The 22,376-nt window shown below is 37.2% G+C and overlaps 1 protein-coding gene, 1 non-coding gene and 1 pseudogene across 3 annotated transcripts in view; 1 reads left to right on the forward strand and 2 right to left on the reverse strand.

The window, feature by feature from the left end:
- The window catches only part of TFDP2 (transcription factor Dp-2), a 161,906-nt gene that overhangs the window by 17,923 nt on the left and 121,607 nt on the right, over nucleotides 1–22,376 (forward strand). For both annotated transcript variants that reach the window (XM_069475382.1, XM_069475383.1), the window contains exon 2: nucleotides 20,837–20,956. In XM_069475382.1, coding sequence (XP_069331483.1) covers nucleotides 20,942–20,956 — 15 coding nt within the window. In that variant the 5' untranslated portion in view covers nucleotides 20,837–20,941. The remainder of the gene's footprint in view (nucleotides 1–20,836; nucleotides 20,957–22,376) is intronic.
- LOC138385788 (small ribosomal subunit protein eS24 pseudogene) lies at nucleotides 7,116–7,528 on the reverse strand (annotated as a pseudogene).
- On the reverse strand, nucleotides 17,066–17,127 carry LOC138388924 (U7 small nuclear RNA). Its single transcript, XR_011234379.1, has one exon. It is a non-coding gene; the product is annotated as a U7 small nuclear RNA (small nuclear RNA).

Here is a 22,376-nt window from a genome sequence, read left to right on the forward strand (position 1 = left end):
GTTGTTGAGAAATCTTCTGCAGTCTAATAGTCATTTCCTCTCTGCTTGCGTTTTCCCCCCAATTTTTTTATTGTGGTAAAATATTACATAAAAATTTACCATCTTAACCGTTTTTAAGTATGTAGTTCAGTGTTAGGAAGTGTATTCATATTGTTCTGTAACTGTCACTGTCATCCATCGCCGGAACTGTTTTCATCTTGTAAAACTGAAACTATGCCAATTAAACAATAGTTCCCCATTCCTCCTTCCCCCAGCCCTGGTAACCACCGTTCTACTTTTTTGTCTCTATGAATTAGACTACTCTGGGTGCCTCAAAAATGTGGAGCCATATAATATTTGTCTTTTTTTGCCTGGCCTATTTCACTTCGCATACTGTCCTCACAGATCATCTATGTTGTAGCATATGTCAGAATTTCATTCCTTTTTAAGGCTGAATAATAATACTCCAGTGTATGTATATGGTACATTTTGATTATTCATTCATTTATTGATGGACACTTGGGTTGCTTCCACATTTTAACTATTGAGGGTAATGCTATTGTGAACATGTGTATACAAACGTGTTTAGACCTTGCTTTCAGTTTTTTGGAGTAGACCCAGAAGTAGAATTGGCTGTGTCATATTTTTAATATTTTGAGGTACTGCCATACTGTTTTCCACAGTGGAATTTTACATTCCCACTGGCAGGGCACAGTTTCACCCCATGCTTGCCAACACTTGTTATTTTCTGTTTTTTTGATAGTAGCCATACTAATGGGTGTAATGTGGTATCTCATTGTAGTTTTGATTTGCATGTCTCTAATGAATAGTGATGTTGAGCATCTTTCCATGTAGCTGTTGGCCATTTGTATATTTCCTTTGGAGAAATGACTGTTCAAATCCTTTGCCTATTTTTTAATCAGGTTTTTAAAATTGTTGAATTATAGGAGTTCTTGATATATCCTAGATATTAACCCCTTATCAAATAAATGATTTGTAAATATTTTCTCCCATTCTGTGGGTAGCATTTTTACTCTGTTGATAGTGCCTTTTGTTGCACAAAATTTTTGAATTTTCATTAAGTCTGTTTTGTCTATTTTTTCTGTTGTTTCCTGTGCCTTTGGTATTCTTCTCTGCCTGTTTTTAAGATCTCTTTATTTTAAATGTTTTGCTGTGTCTAGAAGAATTTTTTTAAATTGGTGTCATGTGATTTCTGAATCTGAGGATTTTTAGGAGGCACTTTTCCCTCCAGTCTACAGTCTATAGCTAGACAGACATTTTCTTGTTATTTCTTTGCTTTTGGTTGATTTTTTCCCCCCACCCTGGTCATTCTTTTCACTAAGAATGTGTAAAAGGTGGTGGGATCCCCAATTCCAACTCTTCACTTCATGTGGTTCCCAAGGCCTTGTCTCCTGTCACTCTAAGGCCATTAAAAGCCAAATGTCTTGATTATTCATATTAACAAATTCCTTCAGGGTGGCTGAAAGCTTTATTTATTTATTTATTTTTGTGATCTCAGCATTTGAGAGAATATTTAATTTATCGAACATTTCTAGATGTTTTGTTAAGGTGAGGTTTTCATATTATTTAGTCCACTATGTTGCTAGAAACAAAAGTTGCATTTCTTTTGTATAATTTCTTTACTTCCCCCCCCCCTTTTGGAATTCCTTTTATTTATTTATTTGAGACAGAGTTTTACTCTTTCACCCTGGGTAGAGTGCAGTGGTATCATCATAGCCCCCTGCAACCTCAAACTCCTAGGCTCAAGAGATCTTCTTGCCTCAGCCTCCCGAGTAGCTGGGATTACAGGTGTGAGCCACTATGCCTGGCTAATTGTTCTATTTTTAGTAGAGATGGGGTCTGGCTCTTGCTCAGGCTGGTCTTGAACTCCTGAGCTCAGGCGATCCTGCTGCCTCTGCCTCAGCCTCCCAGAGTGGCAGGATTACAGGCAGGCTTGAGCCACCAGGCCCAGCTGGAATTCCTTTTAGTTAGACCTCCTGGATTGAAGAAGAACTCTTCTAAAGTTTTTCTACATTTTTTTTTTTTTTATTGCTTTTTATTCTACTTTGTGGGAGATTTCCTAACCTTTCTTTGCTTGTTTTCTCCTCCCCCAACCCCATGCTGCTATTCTACTTCCCCTTCCTCCTTCCTTCCTTTCTTTTCTTTTCTTTCTTTCTATTTCTTAATTTGGTGTCTCCTGTTTTGTTACTTTGGCTTCTTTATTTCATGTTAGAGATTTTTCTCAATTGTTTAGTAAACTTTGGCCACCTATTCAGATTAAGTAGTTAAGCAACAAAAAGCTGAATAAAAACTCTGTTCCTAGGAGTTGTTAACTGCAAGTCTTGCCACAGTGTTATTGAGTGATTGCAGATCTCTTCTGTTGGGTCAGCTTCCTGTCTGGTTGGCCTGTGTTCTGGAAACTGATTTGGGGAAGAGGGCTGAGGTCCACTGTTAGCATGTAAATCTTCATTTAATCTCTTTGTGGTATGATGTGGTGCACAAACCTTGTGTGTACCTGATTTCTGCATCCTATCTGGTTTAATGTCTTTAGAAGGTAAACTGCTTCTATCTTTGCTGGGTTACAGAAGGGACAGTTTCTTGGCTACATGGGTTAAGGTTTCTGGATGAAACAGTTTTTTCATTCTTGTTTTGTTTTTTTGAGATGGGGTCTCACTCTGTCACCCAGGCTGGGGTGCAGTGACCTGATCATAGCTCACTGCAGCCTCGAACTCCTGGGCTCAAGCGATCCTCTTCCTGCTTCAGTGTCTTGAGTAGCTAGGACTACAGGCATGTGCCACCACACCTGGCTAATTTTTAAATTTCTTATAGAGACAGAGTCTTGTTGTGTTGCCCAGGCTGATCTTAAACTCCTGGTCTCAAGTGATCCTCCTGCCTTGGCCTCCCAACGTGCTGGGATTATAAGTATGAGCCACTGTGCCCAGCTGAAAACTGTTCATTATTCAAACTTTCAACTGATTTTGCTATTTCCAGCATCAGCTGAGCCCCCTACCTTCATATGGCTTCAATTCTTAAGCCTTTCTGATGTATTTAAGAGAGATGTGTGTGTGTGTTTGATGGCTTTATCCTTTTTTCATCTTTTTGGCCTCATTTTACTGTAATTTCAAGAGAATGGATATAAGCCTGTGTTCATATTTAACAAGAACCTTATAATACATTTTAATTATATTATTTTCACTTAAAAACAGGATTGTTATAAATTCAGGAATTTCTTCTATCTTCCTTTACACTAATGTTTATTTCATTTTCCAAAAGGACAAGAGAGAGACCTAAAGAGAAAACAGTTAATAACGAAGAATTAGTCTTAGATGTAGGTGTCAGTGAGACAAATGAAGTAACATCGCCATCTTCTGACTTTAAAAAGAATTTTTGTTTCTGTAATTGTATCTGGGAACCCCACTAGTAGTAACTTGCATTCTGATTCAGACTTAGTGGTTTTGGTCTTGTTTGGTTGTTCTGTGTCCTATTGTAGAAACATGCTTTTTTGACATAGAATTTGATTACAACATAATAATTACAAGTCTTTTCAAGGTTCTTAAGTAAGGATTCTATCTAAAATACTAAAAAAAAAAAACCTACACCCTGTCTCTATAGCTCAAATGGTTATTTCTAATTATATTAAGAAAATGGAAATATTGTTTCTATGTGAAGGAAAATATAGAATTTTTAAAATTAAGTTAATTTGTTGCATAGGTAGTTTGTGTTCGTGGTACAAAATACAATGGTATAAAAGGCTATAAGGCATCTTACTATTTCATAAGATTTAATAAAAGAAAAAAGAAAATTAAAATGTCTTTCTTCCACTCTTTGCCTTTCATCTAGCCAGTTCCTTTGCCTCAGAGATAGTCTTTTTATACAAATGGTAGTGTGCAACACATACTTCTTTATACGTTTCTTTTTCACTGAACAGTTTATATTGGAGGTCATTCCATATCAGTACACAGTGAGCTGCCTCATAAATAGTTATGGCTTTTTCTAATCTTTTGCTATAAAATACACCATAGTGAGCATCCTTACACATATATATGATTTCATATATACATATATGTGTTATTGGAAGACATGTTTCTTGTGTATAAGTAAGCTACTGATTCCTAAGTATTAATATTGTTATCGGCCCACTCCAGTTGATTTTCTTGGGCTTCGCTGTAAACAATCATGATTATATGTAAATATGATAATTTTACCTCTTCGGTTCTACTTTATGTATTTCTATCTATTGTCTAATTGTATTGTCTAGTACATGTAGAACAATGTTAAATTGTAGTGATGAGTGATAATAGACGTTTCTTAGTTTTTTCTGTAATGGGATTGTTTCTTTAGTGACACTTAATGAAAAATATATCTATAGATTCTTGAAAGGACATTTAATAAAATTATATATACATTCTTGACATAATCTCATTAAGTATTCATCATTTTCATTAAGTATTTCATTTTGACATAGCTTTATATAAATGTAATCATATTATATTATTTTTAAAAAATCTGTTATTTGCAGGTTTCATCCATGTTGTTGCATGTTCCTGTAATCAATTAATTTTCATTGCTATATAACTTTAGTAGATACTCTGCCCAGATCTCCTCTCCATATCTTAGTACTCATGCTCCACCTGTTCAGCTGAAATCTCACGGCTGCCTCCCTTATTGGGAAGTGCCCTTGGCCCAGGGCACTGTCTTGCCCAAGTTATACTTCTTCCCAGAGGTGTTCTATGGCCAGTAACTGTGTGTTGCAGGATATAAGATCCAAGCCAACTTGCCTCCATTTAGGACAATTCTGAAGGGCTCTCGTGCTCCATGTTATATCAAATGGGGTCCCAGTTGCAATGTCATTGGGTCAGTTTCTTCCCTAAGCCCAATTTTACCTTCTTCACTTGTTACAGGTGTATCTCCCCAAAACACTTCACAGGAAACTTCCTGCATGCTAGTCTCCCTCTCAGAGTATGTTTCAGAGAAATGAATCTAACACTGTTGGTATTGGAAGTGATCCTAGATAGCAGACTAAAATGGGATTTTAGAGATGGATCTCTTGCTGGCTGGCTGGCAATGAGACCCTGTCACTGGTGGTAGGTATGGTATAGATAGCTTGAGTTTGCACTGAATTTATCATTGTGTGGGACCCAAGTGACTAGGTAAACTTTTTATGCACTGTTATTTAAGCTGAGGTCTGTTGACCTGGTTATGGAGTTCCAGATTTTCTTGAGCTTAAGATACTTTGGTCTGTACCACTCTATAATGTCTTTTATTAATTTCACTTACATAAATTAGTTTTTAGTTCCTTGAGATCAGGGATCCCTTATGCTGCCCTCCTATCAAAGTAAGATTTAAAAGAATCCTCACAGTGTACAAATATCTCCCATATTATTCTTCTATCATTAACCAAAGGGTAAGTTGGCAAGGTTGAACTTGTTTCCCATCGGTCTTATAGACAGGCAGCTATAACTGATAGGTCTTTTCTTTCGCCTTCTTTAGATTGCCTGGGTCAGACTAGAACACCAGAAATTTCTAAGATGAGGTCTTTTGCTCATATCCTAATCATATGCTACACCTTGAAAGAGTCTTCCAAACTGTATAGCCAATCAAGGAGGACCTCCTCTTTGGTCACCTGCTTACTGAAGAACTAGAAGCCGTTTTGGCAGGCTTAACACAATAGTTGAATAGACCATAAAGGGCTTCAGTTTCCCTCTTAACTTTCTAGTATGATGGCATTTTCATCTCATAGTTCTTAACTCTATAATTTTTACTAATTATTTATCTCTATTACTAACTCACTCAAGTTGGAATCTGATTCCCACCCTTCGACTGTGTTAGAGGCTCCTCCTTTCTGCTCCCATAGTGCCCTGTGTATCTGTCTAGTGCTGTAGTATTGTAGCATGTTATACTGTGTGTATTTATCTTGTTCATTTGTTTGTGAACTTCTTGAAAGCTAGGACTCCTTTGTATGTCTTGGAATAGAGCACAATGCTAGGCATATTGTAGGCACTGAATAAATGTTTGTTGAGTAAATAAATGAGCTTGACTCCACTTGTCACTCCCCACTCCCCTCATTTGCTCATTGACAGTTCTGACTTTTTTTATTCATCCAGTGTGAGTCGTTCCCAAATCTCCCTGGTGAATATCCATACCTTAAAGCTGGCACACACACATTCTAGTTATGTTCACTCTCATCATAAACTGTTGCCCTCCCCTGATTCAGCTACCTCTTTCCCTGAGTCCCCATTATCTCCAGGTAGCTCTGTCTGAGGAGCTCATGGAAGAATTTGGTTCTGTGCTCTACAATCCAAATAAATTAGTCGGTTTTAACCCCTGAGCTGTTCTGTTGGTAAAGCAGTCATTGCAGCTTTAGAATTCTGATGCCAAAAAGGGGTTTTATGCACAGCGAATGAATAGTAAATGTAATGGATATATGAATGGTGGCTCTTCACATCACTGCAGCTGCTTGGGTGAGGCTTCGGAAACTCTTTGAAGTGCACTACACTGCAGCAGTTAGCTATAAATTAAGCTTTTCTCAGCTGCTTCAGCTGCCATGGTCTCCACCTCTACCCATTTTTCATCTTTTTAGTAAAATATCTTAGAAAGGAAAAAGCTGTGAGCAAAGATGATATGTAATAGCAATATGGAGAGCTCCACAAACATGCTAGGTAGTTACAAGATTTTAATCATTTAGGCTGGGCTCGTGGACTGATGCCTGTAATCCCAGCACTGTGGGAGGCTGAGGAGGAGGATCCTTTGAAGTCAGGAATTCGAGACCAGCCTGAGCAAGAGTGAGACCCCATCTCTACTAAAAGTGGAAAAAATTAGCTGGGCGTGGTGGTGTGCGCCTGTAGTCCCAGCTACTCAGGAGGCTGAGGCAGGAGCGTCATTTGAGCCCAGGAGTTGGAGGTTGCAGTGAGTTAGGATGACACCACTGCACTATCTAGCTGGGGTGTCAGAGGAAGATTCTGTCTCAAAAAAAAAACTACAAAAAAAAAAAAAGATTTTAGTCACTTGATTCTATTACTTCTTCCTCTTCTTCTTTTTTTTTTTTTTTTAAGTTTTTAAGTGTATTAATCCTCTTGTGAAAAATCCATACAATGGCTGCAGATAATGTCATTGCAGAATCTTTACTCCTTTGGCTGTTATCCAATCTCCAGCTCACTTTTTGCCAGCCCAGCATTGGCCTTTGCAGTCCTCCTGACTTTCTTCATTTTGCTCTTGTGTTCTTTCACTACTTACCTGATGTCTTTTTCTTCTCATACAGGTCATGCCTTGCCATTGCAAGCCTATGTTTGGGTTCAGTTTTCTTTGCATAATCGAAGGAATCATAAATCATGCCAAAACCAGTTGTCTTGTCACCACCAAAGTGAGTTCTGAATCCATATACAAAGATGACATCCAGTGTGGTCATATATATTTTGGCTAGTTTTTCCCTAATTTCTATCTTTGGTACTGTCACCTTCCCAGGGTGAAGGACATCAATGACTATTTGTTTCCTCTGAAGTAGTCGGTTAGTCGTGAGCTTCCTGGTCCAGATAGTTACCATGTCATTCATGATTGCAGTTGATCCCCAAGCAGCCAGGGAGGAAAATTAATTCTATTACGTCTGAAATATTTTTTACTGATGACTTGGCTGGTAAATGGCATGTTCATCTAATTTGTGTATTCATATTTATTGCTAATGAGCACTTCCTTTGATGGAATGTGAATCATTCATTTTTTCTTGTTCTTGTTAGAATTATTGTGCTTATTAAGAAAATGTAATATTATATCATCAGTGTATTTTCCATGATGATCAAATGATGATTCTATATTTAATTTTTTAAGGAATTGCCAACCTATTTTCTACAGTGGTCAAAAGTATTTTTTGGTGGCCTTGAAACTTGAAGGACAGCTTGACAGGATATATTAATAGTATTTTTGGTTTACATTTTCTCCCTTAAGGTTCTTGAAAATGCTTCTCTACTATTGTCTTGCTTTATATGCTGTTTTTGAGAAATCTGACGTTAGTCTGATTCCCTTGCCTTTGCAAATTATTTATCTTTTTGCCTGGATGCCCCAAGAGATTTTTTTCTTTAAAACAGTTTTATAAGGATAGGTGTTAGAGTTGATCATTCTGGGTCAGTTTGCTCAAGTATTGATATCTGGTAGGGTCTTTCATTGTATAGATTCAGGTCTTTTATTTCTGGAAAGTTTTCTTGGAATGTAATTTTAATATTGTTCCATTGTTTCAAATTTTTCCATTAGGGACACCATAATACTAATGTTCAACTTTTCTTTCCTATCATCCATTTTAATGTCTTTTTGTGTTTTTTTTTTTAAATTTAATTTAATTCTCTTGATTGCTTTCTTGCTTTTTGTTCAAGGTTCTTTATTAAGTTTTCATTTAAATCTACTCTCCCTGTGTATCTTAAAATTTAATTTTCATTTCTTATATGATTTTGTCCATTTCTTCTATTTCTTTAGTCAACTCTTATTTCATTTCTTTCTGTTTCTGCCTATCTTGTTAGTTTTTGTATTTATGATTCAAGGACTTGCTTTTAATGTCCTCAAATTCTTGTTCAGTTCAGAGTGTTGTGTTACAATTTTTTTTTAACTTCAGCAAAAAAGCTTTTATTTATGTTTTCTGATTTTTTTGTATTACTTCTGTATGCATATGGTCTGCCTTTTTGTTTGTTTCTACACATTTTTTGGACAGAGTTCCTAGTTTGAGAGTACCTCTTCTGCCGGTTTGCCCTCTTTTGTGCAGTTTATGAATTTGTGGTGTTGATGGTAAGGAAGAGAGGAGAGAGGAAGAGTTGTTCCTTCATTCTGTTTTGTTTCTGCAGGATCCTTAATTTCCCCCTCTTATTGCCTTTTTTTTCATTCGCTGCTTTGTCTCTAAGAGGTACCACCGTTTCTGTGTATCTGTTCACTTGGTTCTCCCCCAGAAGCACTGTTTCTAGGAGGCTGCTGCTTCTGGTCTAGAATTTCTAGATGCACTAAGGTCTATGAACTGTCAAGTCCTAACTTCTGTTCAGTATTTTTGTGTTTATTGTTTTACTCTGTCTTTCTGGGTCTGATTTTTTCTGTGCCTCCTCAGAGTCCCCTGTGTCCCTTTGCTCTTTCTCACAAAGTCTTTTTAACCTCCCTTCCCTCACCCTGTACATCCACAGGCTTGCAGAAGTTAGGAAGTAGGGTTTCTCTATATATTTACTTCCTTTTTCTCCTCTGCTTTTAGGCAATTTGAAGGTTGCTGTGGTCTCCTAGTAATGCTAATGTTGAAGGCATAGATTCTGTGTGGTTTTATTTATTCTCCTTGTTTATTTTATATCTACTTAGGGAAGGTGAGGGGAGAATTGGCATCAGATTGCCTCCATTGTTCTACAAACCTGGAAAGGTTCAACAGTCCCTCTTTTCAGATGGTATAATTTTATACCTGAAAAACCCAAGTCAACTAGGTTTATGGTAAAACTACTGTGAACAGTAAGATAATTCAGTTATATAATGGAATATAAAATTTAGAAAAGTGTAACTTTCTTTTATGCGAACAACTTGGAAAACATGAGGGAGAACCCCACATATAATGCGAAGAACAGCCAGCAAAAACTAAACAAACCAAAACCCCAAAACAAAAAAATAAAATAGGTAGGAGTAACTATAATAAGAAGTCTGCAAAACCTATTGTGTTAACTTTCACAGGGCTACCATAACAAAGTACCACAAACAACAGAAATTTATTCTCTCACAGTTCCATAGGCTACAAATCTGAAATCAAGGTGCCAGCAGGGCCGTGCTCCCTCCAAAGCTGCTAGGGGAGGATCTTTCCTTGCCTCTTCCAGTTTCTGGTAGCCCCGGGCATTCCTTGGCTGTGGCAGCGTAACTCCAAACTCTGCCTCCATCTTCACATAGGCTTCTTCCCTCTTTGCATCTCTGTTTCTTTTTTCCTCTTATAAGAACACCAGGCCGGGTGTGGTGGCTCACGCCTGTACTCCCAGCACTCTGGGAGGCCGAGCAGGAGGATGGCTCAAGGTCAGGAGTTCGAGACCAGCCTGAGGAAGAGTGAGACCCCTATCTCTACTAAAAATAGAAAGAAATGATTTAGACAGCTAAAAATATATATATATATATATATATATATATAAAATTAGCCGGGCACGGTGGCGCATGCCTGTAGTGCCAAGCTACTCAGGAGGCTGAGGCAGAAGGATTGCTTAAGCCCAGGAGTTTGAGGTTGCTGTGAGCTAGACTGATGCCATGGCACTCTAGCCCAGGCAACAGCGCGAGACTCTGTCTCAAAAATAAATAAATAAATAAATAATTAAAAAAAAGAACACCAGTGATACTGGGTTAGGGCCCACTCTAATTCAGTATGACATCATCATAACTTGATTACATATGCAAAGCCCCTATTTCCAAATAAAATCTCATTCACAGGTACCAGGATTTAGGACTAGAACATACCTTTTTGGGGTGGACACAGTTAAATTCATAACACCTATATAAGGAAAAATTTTTAATAATACCCCTGGAGGACACAGAAGTAGGTTTGAATAAATGGACATATATACTATTTTCTTAGATAAGATTCGCATTATGAAGATATTAGAACTATAAATTAAATTAATTTAGAGAGGATTGATGTGATCCAATAAAAATACTGACAGACTTCCCTCTGTGCCTTCCCCCCACTTCCAGAACTATAGGTAAATATTGCAAAGTTCAAATGGAAAAGTAGAAACAAGCAACGATAGTCAAATTTAGGAAAAGAACAAAATGGAATAGCCAGCAAAAACCATTTTAAAAAAGCCATTGAGGAAACACACTATAATAAATACACTGTGGCCGGGGTGCGGTGGCTCATGCCTGTAATCCTAGCACTCTGGGAGGCCGAGGCGGGAGGATCGCTCGAGGTCAGGAGTTCGAGACCAACCTGAGCAAGAGCAAGACCCCATCTCTATTAAAAAATAGAAAGAAATTAGCCAGATAACTAAAAATATATAGAAAAAATTAGCCCGGCATGGTGGCACATGCATGTAGTCCCAGCTACTCGGGAGGCTGAGGCAGGAGGATCACCTGAGCCCAGGAGTTTGAGGTTGCTGTGAGCTAGGCTGACGCCACGGCACTCTAGCCTGGGCAACAGAGTGAGACTCTGTCTCAAAAAATTAAAAATTAAATAAATAAATAAATACACTGTGATAGTAAAGCTATGAAGAAACAAATACATTTATGTACTACTGATTGAAGTAAAATTTCCACACCTGTGGAAGGCAGTTTAAGAATCTCTCTCAAGGCTAGGTGCCGTGGCTCACACTTGCACTCTGGGAGGCTGAGACGGGAGGATCACTTGAGCTCAGGAGTTTGAGACCAGCCTGAGTAAGAGTGAGACCCCATCTCTACTAAAAATAGAAAAATTAGCTGGACAACTAAAAATATATAGAAAAAAATTAGCCAGGTGTTGTGGTGCATGTAGCCTGTAGCCCCAGCTATTCATGAGGCTGAGGCAGAAGGATTGCTTGAGCCCAAGAGTTTGAGGTTGCTGTGAGCTAGGCTGACGCCACAGCACTCTAGCCAGGGTGACAGAGAGAGACTCTCTTTCAAAAAAAAAAAAAATCCAGAAACAAACAAACAAACAAAAAACTATATCATTGATTCACACCTGTAATCCTACCACTTTGGGAAGCCAAGGCGTGACGGTACTTGAGGTCAGGAGCTCAAGCCATCTTCCCACTTCAACGTCCCTTATAGCTGAGACTGTAGGTGTTCACCACCATGCCCAGCTGTTAATTTTTTTTATTAGACCTGGTTTATTATGAAACTAGCTCTCCCTGTGTTGCCCAGGCTATTCTCAAATTCCTGGCCTCAAGGGATCCTACCTTCTCCGATTCCCAAACTGCTGGGATTACAGATGTGAGCCACTGTGCCCAGCCCTCCCCCAACATTTTGGTTTTAATTAATGAACAAATACAATGCAGGTTCTAAAACACTTTTTATTCATGACAGGAAAATGACACTCAAAATACTGCTATGTAGCTTACTGACATTTCAGATGTGTGAATGTGTTAAATGTTTATGTGTCTTTTGTTTTCTGCTGCCAAGTCGTATTAAATGGGAATATCATGTTATTGAAGGATGAAGATAAATAAAAAAAATACTGAGTATATAATTCATTTAACAAATATTTCTTGAGCTCCACCATTTGCCAGGAACAAAATGGACAAGGTTCCTGCTCTCATGGAATTTACACTTTAATTGGCAGAGACACACCACAATCTGATACTCACACAAATAAATACATAGTGACAACCTTTTGTGTTCTATGAAAGGAGAAAGTAAGAGCATGATTAAGTAGAGAACCCTGACCTGTTAGTGGAAATGAGATGTGAGATGGTTTTCCCTGAGGAAGTGATATTTGAGGCAATTAACTCAAGGAATAAGAGTTTACCAGGTAAAAGTTCCAGGCAGAAGGAACAGCATGTGCAGAGCCCTGAGGCAGAAGAAACATGGTTTTGAGGAACTGACAGAAGGCTGGTGGAGCTGGACCAGAGTTCTGGGAAAGTGGTTCTGTAGAGCTAGAGAGATAGGCAGAGACCACATCATCTCACTAAATCACATTAAGGATTTGAGCTATTAAAATGTGATTACTGTCACCAGTTTAGAAAACCTATGAAATCTAAATGTCCATCAGTAGGAGCTAGAGAAATAAATTACAGTATAATGATGTAAAAGAATACTATGTAACTGCAAGGTAGCCTTACTAATAGTAACCTATCTAACAGAGGAAAATAAACTATCAAAAAGAAATAAACTCACAGCACATAATTGCCCCTTTGAAAAGGAAACTCACAACACAACTATCCCCTTTGTTTTGTTTAATTAAAACACCTGTGGCCTAACTGGTTCTCTCTATGAGTTTTGTTTTCCCAGACTTGGAAGAGCCCTAAATGGGCAGTAGGGGTGTGAGCTGTTTTGTAAGGAGATAGAGAAGTGACTCAGTTTCCCTATAACAGAGATGGAAAAGTGACTCAGTTTCTCCTCCCCGAATGGGCCCCCATAAGAAAGGGTGGAAATTTACTAAGTGCTCACGGTGGGTGGAGAAAGATTTGTCAGAGTTTAGGATAGAAAGAAGTACAATGTTTATTTATTTTCCCAAGAAAGAAAGAAAAAGAGAGATAGAGAAGGAGGGAATGGACACAGCACACAGAGGAAGGAAGGAAGGAAGTGCCGGGGCAGCTGAGAAAAAGCTGTTCGGACTTTTAAAGGGTAAACATGGCTTTTTTTCTCCCTTTGCTTTAGCAGACTGATACCAGAAGTGGTGGCAAAGCTGTTGCAGATGTTCTTAATTTATTTATTTTTTTCTATTTTTTCTGTCAGTCTGACTTTATCAAAGTCCTTGGAATCTGGTTTTAGCAGGAACTGAGGCACAGAGTTGGATCCAGGAGTTTGCATCCCTACTGTCCACTTAGGGCTCTTCAAGACTGAGAAAATGAAACTCGTAGAGATAATGAGTTAGGCTACAGGTGTTTTAATTAAACAAAACAAAGGGGGTAGTTGTGAGTTTCTTTTTCAAAGGGGCAATTATGTGCTGTGAGTTTATATCTTTTACCTTTTTTTTTTTTTTTTTTTTTTTTTTGAGACAGTCTCACTTTGTTGCCTGGGCTAGAGTGCCTTGGCATCAACCTAGCTCACAGCAACCTCAAACTCCTGGGCTCAAGCGATCCTTCTGTCTCAGCCTCCCAAGTAGCTGGGACTACAGGCATGAGACACCATGCCCGGCTAATTTTTATATATATATATATATATATATATTTTAGCTGTCCATATAATTTCTTTCTATTTTTAGTAAAGACGAGGTCTCGCTCTTGCTCAGGCTGGTCTCGAACTCCTGAGCTCAAACGATCCTCTCGCCTCGGCCTCCCAGAGTGCTAGGATTACAGGTGTGAGCCACCTCACCCGGCCTATATCTTTTACTTTCTGTTTGACAGTTTATTTTCCTCTGTTAGGTTATCAGTAATGCTACCTTTCAGTATATTTAAAAAAAAAAGAATGAGGAAATTTACTGGTGTTGAAGTCAAATAAAATACAGAGAGGAATCTCTGAAATGAAAACATTTTATTTGGGAAGCAAGAATTGCAGTTCAGGGCATACACGCAGACTGGGTGGTCTTGGTATGTCTGAAGAACAAAGAGAAGGTTAGGGATTTTAGAAAAAGGAGAAATGTTACGTGTTGTTCCTCAAGAATGTTCGCGGGCACTAAGTTTTGGGGAGCTGGCAAGCTCTGATTGGTGAGTAAGGGCGGTGGGTAAAGCCAGCCTTAGAGTTGTAGCAGGTTGTTTCAGCAGCCATTAGATAAAACTAGTTTCCGTTTACAGCAGGCAGGCTTGCGGAGAATTACATTTTTGGAGCAGCGTTATGTGCCCTGAATACTTTTCCCCCTGACTTCTCAAACTCTGTTTTAGTTGGATATGACAGGAATGACCCAATTCTTATGATCAACTTTCATATTGCCTACTCAAAAAATAAAGAAAATTTCAATTTAATACTAAAATTTTTATAAAAAAGAATTAAAAACAGGGAAAACCCCTGTATGTCACATAGATACGTCCTATATGAAACTTTGAAGGATTCTTTTGGTATAGTAAGTTATCTTTTTCTCTGGATTTATTATAATAATATCTTTTTCTCTGGATTTATTATAATAATATCTTTTTCTCTGGATTTATTATAATGATAATAATTATATATATAACTTACTATACCAAAAGAATCCTTCAAAGTTTCATATAGGACATATCTATGTGACATACAGGGATTTTGTTACAATATTTTGAGGATTTATTGTATCTCAAGCCAGATATATTTGATAAAGTATAGTAGTTAAGAACATGTTTGTTGGTGTGAAATCCTATGTTCATATTCTGGCACTGCCATGTATACAGTTGGTTAACTAGGCAAATTACTTCAACTCTCTAAAACTATTGTGTCATCTGTAAAATGAGAACAATAATAATATTTACCTGATAGAATTGTGATGTGAATCATATGGTATCATGCATGTGAAGCACTTGGGAGGATACATAGATATGCTGTGCTGATCACCTAAGAAATAGTTACATGCTACCCCTTTCTATGAAAATATCTTCTAGTTAATACCACATGTCAAAAGTTTGAGTGCACAGAGAGAACACTGAAGAAAATGCCAAAAAGTTGTAGTTACCTCTGACAGGTGGAATTATGGCTGATATTTATTTCTTGCTTTATTATTTTGTGTATTTTCTAAAGATTGATTCATGAGCATGCATTTAAAATTGGTAATATCTACCATTTAAACTTGCTACCTTTCCTACAATTGTAATTTTTAGTACCATCTTTTTTGGCAGTGTTAGAAAGTCTGAAAACCCTAATTCAAGTTATGTTACTGTTTAATTCTACAAATTTATCCATGATTATTTTTGTTTTCTTCTGTATATTTTGATTAATATACCATTTAAAAAGGCTTTGTGGCCAGAGAGGCTAAATTGTGATTGAAATGGAAAAGCGCTTGCATTTTGAGACCATCTGTGGGAGTTGCATTGTCTGAAACTGACAAGAGATCATGGCAGATGGTGAGGTCAAAAGATTGACTTTTTGAGCTTGACATAATGTGTTCATGAAGCTGGAAGAAGAAATCCAACTTATTTGTTAACTAACAGAAAAGCTTGGTGACAGGAAGAAGTGTACAATTGTTGAGTCTGGATAAAACATAATGCATCAGTGCACACAGCTGGTTTATCTCTGAGGATCGTCAGTACTGCCAAAGATGGCAACTTCTTGAAACATTTGGTGTCAGGTTTATTTACTTTCTGGACACTTTTGGAGGTTTAAGTCATATAATGCAAATAATTTTTAGATTAAATACAATGTCAGAGAAAAGACAAAGGCTTTAAAAATACTTAGAAATGTATATTTTTTAATTGAAAGGTTATAAAGTATCACTCAAAGCCAACATAGCATATTAATTTTTAATTGACTGAAGTCTCGATCACAATCCTATTTGTTTTATAACATTTATCGTAATGCAATTTTATTTCATTAAAATTACACTTGAAGGTTTAGTGGTTATAGTCTCATTTACCAGGCTGTCTCCAGTGCCTGCATTAGTGCCTTGCACATAGTGGCTGTTCAGTATTTGCTGGATGAGTAATGAATGAGTGAAGGAAGTTATTGCCTATTCTTAATTTTGGAAGAGTTTTTCTTAACTACAATTAAACATTTTCCTTTTTTCTGTTTTAAAATTGGATTTATGTTGTGGTATTTTTCACTTTTACTGTGTGTGAATTATGTATTATTTATTTTGGAGGAGGAAGCCTTAATTTGTCATGAGAAATCAGTGAACTGATTTTTTTCCTCTAACATTGATTGAATGCTTACTTTGGGCTAGGTAGTGTCTTAGTAATTTTACATTTATTAACTCATTTAATTAAGTAGATGTACTATTACTATTTCGTAGTTGAAGAAATGGAGGCAGAGATAGTAAGGTAAATTTCCTCCAGAAATCTATGTACTTTGGCTCCATTTCAAACATTTATTATTTAAATTGTTGCAGGGAGTAGGGGGTGGTGGTCTTACTCTGTTGCCCAAGCTGGAGTGCAGTGACAACTGCAATCTGGAACTCCTGGACTCAAGTAATCCTCCTGCCTTAGCCTGAGTAGCTGGGACTATAGTGACAGGCCACCAAGTCCAGCTAAGTTTTTTTATTTTCTATAATTTTTTTTTTTTTTGAGACAGAGTCTCACTCTGTTGCCCAGGCTAGAGTGAGTGCCGTGGCGTCAGCCTAGCTCACAGCAACCTCAAACTCCTGGGCTCAGGTGATCCTCCTGCCTCAGCCTCCCGAGTAGCTGGGACTACATGCATGTGCCACCATGCCGGGCTAATTTTTTCTATATATTTTTAGTTATCTGGCTAATTTCTTTCTATTTTTTAATAGAGATGGGGTCTTGCTCTTGCTCAGGCTGGTCTCGAACTCCTGAGCTCAAACAATCCGCCCACCTCGGCCTCCCAGAGTGCTAGGATTATAGGCGTGAGCCACCGCGCCCGGCCTATTTTCTATAATTTTTTAAATTTTTTGGGGGGGGGGGGTCTCCTGATGAGGACCAGAAAACCTACTAGACAAATTCTAAAAGAGCTGTAACACTAAGTTTTTTAATTTTTTGTAGAGATGAGGTCTGCTATGTTGCCTAGGCTGGTCTTGAATTCCTGGCCTCAGGCGATCCTCCCACCTCTGCCTCCCAAAGTGCAAGGGTTATAGGCATGAGTCCACGTCCTGCCCAAACATTTATTATTTAGGTAACATCTAGAGATTCCAGTTTGTGCTAAGGTCTGGTGAGGAGATGCAAAGGGAATACTATGCAAAATTGCACTTTGTTCTGTCAAGCTCATTAATGTGGCTAAGTAGCATTTTTACTGGTAGCCTCTTACTATAGTGTGCTGAAATGGTAACACTCTGTTAATTTCTTTTTATTTGTGTGAATAACACAGTGCTACTCAATAGCCTAGCTCTGAGGAAATATAATATCATATTGAATACTGAATACAGGAATGAAGCAGATGTGGAGACAAGCAGCTCTGACCATTACAACCACCCTCTAGGCACAAAAAAATACGGAGAAGGGGGAAAAAAGGATACCTACTAGCCAGATCTGGCAGCCCACTCCAACACTGTCTGCTTATATTTCATTGACCAGAATTATGTTACCTGTTCTATGATCTGGGAGAAAGGCTGAGAATGTAGTATTTTTAGCTGGGGACATTGCCACCTTCAATTTCCAAGGAGGAGGAGGAAAATGATGTTGGGTAGGCAATAGTATCTGTTGTGGATATATAGAAAGTTTCTAAAATTTAACATGTTCAAACCATCCTTTGGATGGAAAAGACTTCATTGTTTTTTGTTATAACTGTATTTCAGTAGGTTGTAAGGTAATCTTAAAATGTTTAAAATTGAACTTCTTTGTCTTTGGGAATGTTTAAAGGGTTTATATATAAACTAGAGGGCATTTGGCACATTAACTTGGTAGATCTGGTGATTTTCACTTTAACAAATTGTGTATAATTTACTCCTAATATAATTCTGAAATATTCAGTATATCTATTTTTCAGACAAAGACACAGAAGCTCTAAGAGGTTGAGTTACTTGTTCAAGATCACACAGCTAATAAGTGTTAGAGCTGAGACTGAGCCAAAGTCCATGCTCTTTCCTCTCTACTGCTTTGCTGCTTTATTTATTAGTTGCCTGCTTTAAGCAGGATGCTTAGAACCAGGTTGTTACTTTATTGATTTTTTTTCTATTTCATTAATTTGTGCACTTTATTTCATCTTTCTTTGAGTTCTTACTGTTCTTTTTAAGCCTTTAAATTGGTGGCTTAATGAATAAAAAGAAATGAATCTACTCCTAAATACTAGTGTAGCTGGACTTTAAAAGTTTTATACTTTTGATTTTTAGTTCTAAATATTTTATTTTTTTGTTATTTTCATTGTCATTCGGTTCTAAATATTTCAAATTCATGAGGTGTTTAAGTAATAATATAGTTTTATTTTCTAAATATATGACTTTTAACTGTTTTTAAAAAAATAGTTGATTCCTAACTTAATTGCATTATGGTCAGAAACTATAATCTTTATAATATTTCCTCCTTGAAATTTGTTGTTACTTCCTTGGTGAAAATATTAATATATATGGACAAATTTTATAAATTTGTGCTTAAAGAGATGTGTCATATCTATTAGTTACAGAGTTCTATGTAGATCTGTTGGATCAAGCTTGGTTGAAATAGTAATCTTCAAAATGCAATACTTAACATTTTAGCTTTAAATTCCTGATTTGTATATATAGGTAGTTTGGTGAAAGGGATATAAGGAACTTATACTTTATTATTTATCTCATATTTAAATTTATATCACTGAAGAGGACATAAGAAATAGTTGATAGATGTAGAACAAATCTAGTGTAGGAACTTGATATTCAGATTAGGTCATGATAGACATACAGTGGGAAGGCAAAAATTATAGTTGTGGACTGGGCACAGTGGCTCAGTAATCCCAGCATTTTGGGAGGCTAAGGCTAGAGGATCACTTGAGGACAGGAGTTTGAGACCAGCCTCGGCAGCATAGCAAGACCCTATTCTACACAATTTGTTTTTTTTTTATCATTGAAAAATCACAGCCTCAGTGTTGTATTGAAAGTAAAAGCATCTTGTTTCTCTTCCACAAAATTTTACTTATAGATTCAAATTCTAGCATGTTAGGCAGTCATTTGAAGCCCTGATTTCTTCAAGCCCCCTTTATTTATGATATTTTCAAAGTTGCTTTATTTTATCCTTCCTCGTGATTGTATTAAAGTTTTAATTTTGAAACAATTTTAAAATAAGAGAAATATTGCAAAAATAGGGCAAAGAACTCCCAAATACTCTTTAACCAGATTCAGCTATTGCAGACATTTTACCATATATGCCTTATTATTTATTTATTTTTGCTGGGAGGTGGTGGTGGGGGGAAGAGCCATGTATGCTTTATTATTCTCACGTTCTCTGTATATTCAGATTGTATATTTTTTTTCATCATTTGAGAGTAGGTTGCTGCCATCATACCCCTCCACTCCTAAATATTTTAGTATATTTTTTCTAAGAAAAAGGACACTTCACTTATAGAAAACCCCACAGTTTATTGATCAAAATCAGGAAATATAATAATGAAGCAATACTATTATCCGGTCTGTAGACCTTATTATCTCTAAATACCCTAATAATGATCTTCACAGCAATTTTTTTTTTTCTGGTCTAATATTCAGACTACTATCACACATTGAATTTAGTTTCATGTGTTTTTAGTCTTTTTAAATCTGGAGTGTTTCTGAGCCCTCCTTTGCCTTTCATGACACTAATGGTTGAAGAATCCAGGCCATTATTTTGTAGAATGTCTCTCAATTTGGATTTCTCTGATATTTCCTCATGATTACGTAGATTTTGCATCTGGGGCAGAAATCCATCAGAAGTGATATTGTATCCATATCAGTACCCTTGAAGAATTACATAATGTTGTTTTGCCCCATTGTTGGTAATCATTTGGTAACCTTGATCACTTGACTATAAGTGATATATACCAGGTTTCTTCACTGGAAAATTTTGAATTAAAATGTATTTTGTAGGGATTTCAAAACTATGAAAATATCTTGTTTTTCACCATACTTTCGTTGACTAGTTTTATCATTTATTGATGATTCTTTCCTTCAGTTATGATGTTGGTTACAAAATAGAGGTTTTACTAACTGTATCATTCATTTATGTTTATTAGTTAGCATTCTACTACAAAGAACAGCATTCCCTTCTTCCCTGTTATCCCCAGTAATCCTAGATTATTATTTTAGTCAATGGGTCCGTCTGTTGCTGTCATATATTTTGGTGGCCATTTGTCCCAAATTGTCCAGTTGTAGGCCCTTTAAGCTGGCTCCTGTGTACTTTTGACATGTCATGTTTTGGGCCCGTCCTTACTTTAAGCATAGTAAGATGTTCTAGGTTTATCTTGTACTACATTTGCTGCCCTGCCCTGGAATCAGCCATTTCTCTAAGCCCTGATGTTTCCTTCAGTGGATTATCTAAAGCAACATAGTTTAATGCTATTTCAAAGCCCAGCCTCCATCACTTGTGAGCTGAGTTGACTTGGTTAAATTACTTAATCTCTCTAAACCTCAATTTTTAGCTGGAAAATGGAGATTAAAATATCTCATAGTTTTGTTGTGAGGATTGATTTGGACAATTCACTTATAAAACAATGCATGTCACATAGTAAATATGATATAAAAGTTGCCTATTATTATTATTACATTACTATTCCCTCTTTTTCCCTTTAACAGGATGTTCTTTTAAAGAATTATTGAAGACGAAGTTTTTTTTTTTGTTTTTGCTTTTTGTTTGTTTTTTAATGGCTTTACAGAATCTTAAATAGAATACAGTTTGACATGACGGCAAAAAATGTAAGTATTTGTAAATTTTCTTTTAAATGTAAGTATTTTTTTAAAGTGAGCTGTGCTTTTTCCTGTATATTTTCTCACCATTCTGGTTAAACAAATTTAATTTACTGGCGTGGAGTTTATAATTGTTTTTGTTTATATGGAGTATGAAATAATAACTTTATTGCTACTGAATACAGTAGTCTAATGGGCATGGTAGTATTCTTATAAATTGGTACCAAGTTGATCCCTCTCAACAGCTGCAAAATTCTATCTCCAGAAAGTTTCCCCCTTCCCTTCTCTTTGGATACTATAATAAATTTATTTTGGTACTTGCTGGAAGGTTACTTGACCTTACTGAGCAAATCACTGTTTTCTTTGGCATAATTTTTTCTTTTTGATTTACTCAGGAAAATGTGTATGCTCAGGTATTGTGCAGAAGAAGCTTGCTATGTTCCTCGAGATGGTTCCTGAAGGAACATTAGACTTTAGATGTTTTAGAGAAATTATTCAATTTTTTTCCTCTGCTTGAGGCTGTCATTTGTGAATCTACCTTCCTTCAAGTTATATTCTTATTGTCGTCCTATATTAATGAATTTGTTTCCACTTATGTTGAAGAATTATGCCATTACACAAGCCTAAGAATTCCATCCTTGCTTGAGCTGCTGAATTTGCAAACAGGAGTCTTGACTGGTACATCCAGTCCAGCCAGTGCTCCCCAATAGGCCACCTAGGAAGAAGGGCTGTGCTTGGTCTTGGGCAACACCAAACCTCCCTGCTTTCTTTTGACTCTGCCTTCAGCCAAGGTCATGCAGATTTCTTCCTTCCTTCACAATGCCCAAACCTTTGCTATTACCTTGTTTCATATTAACCGTTTGCAACTCTAGCTTCTAGTCTGGGGGCCTCACCCCTCCCTGCTCCCTGAGCCTTATTTCTGAGCTCTGTTTCATTAGATTTCTTGTGCAAAGGAGTATCCCCATGCCATCTCCAAGGTCTTGTTCTCCTCAAACTCAAAGGATCCCTTTGGGCCTAGCTGGTGTCTCTGCCTTCCTCAGATGGGAGCCATACTGCAGAGGCTCCAAGAAAGCTTCTGCACCCACGTAAGAAGGATCACCTTCATTTAATCCAATTTAGCTGTGGGAATAACAGCATTGAAAAACAGTATTTAACAATTCTGCGATGAATTATGCAGCAAATCAGAAGATCACTCCCAAATATTATGTCCATGAGAAATGGCCTTATGCAGCTAATTGTTAACTGGGAATCTCTTTCATTAATTCAAATGGGTCGGCTGGGGGTGTGGTGGCTCACACATGTAATCCTAGCATTCTGGGAGGCCGAGGTGGGAGGATCACTCAAGATCAGGAGTTCAAGACCAGCCTGAGCAAGAGCAAGACCCTCTCTGTACTAAAAAATATAGAAAAAATTAGCGGGGCATGGTGGT

The sequence above is a fragment of the Eulemur rufifrons genome, chromosome 7, assembly GCF_041146395.1.
Source record: "Eulemur rufifrons isolate Redbay chromosome 7, OSU_ERuf_1, whole genome shotgun sequence".
In the NCBI taxonomy this organism is placed as follows: Eukaryota; Metazoa; Chordata; class Mammalia; order Primates; family Lemuridae; genus Eulemur; species Eulemur rufifrons.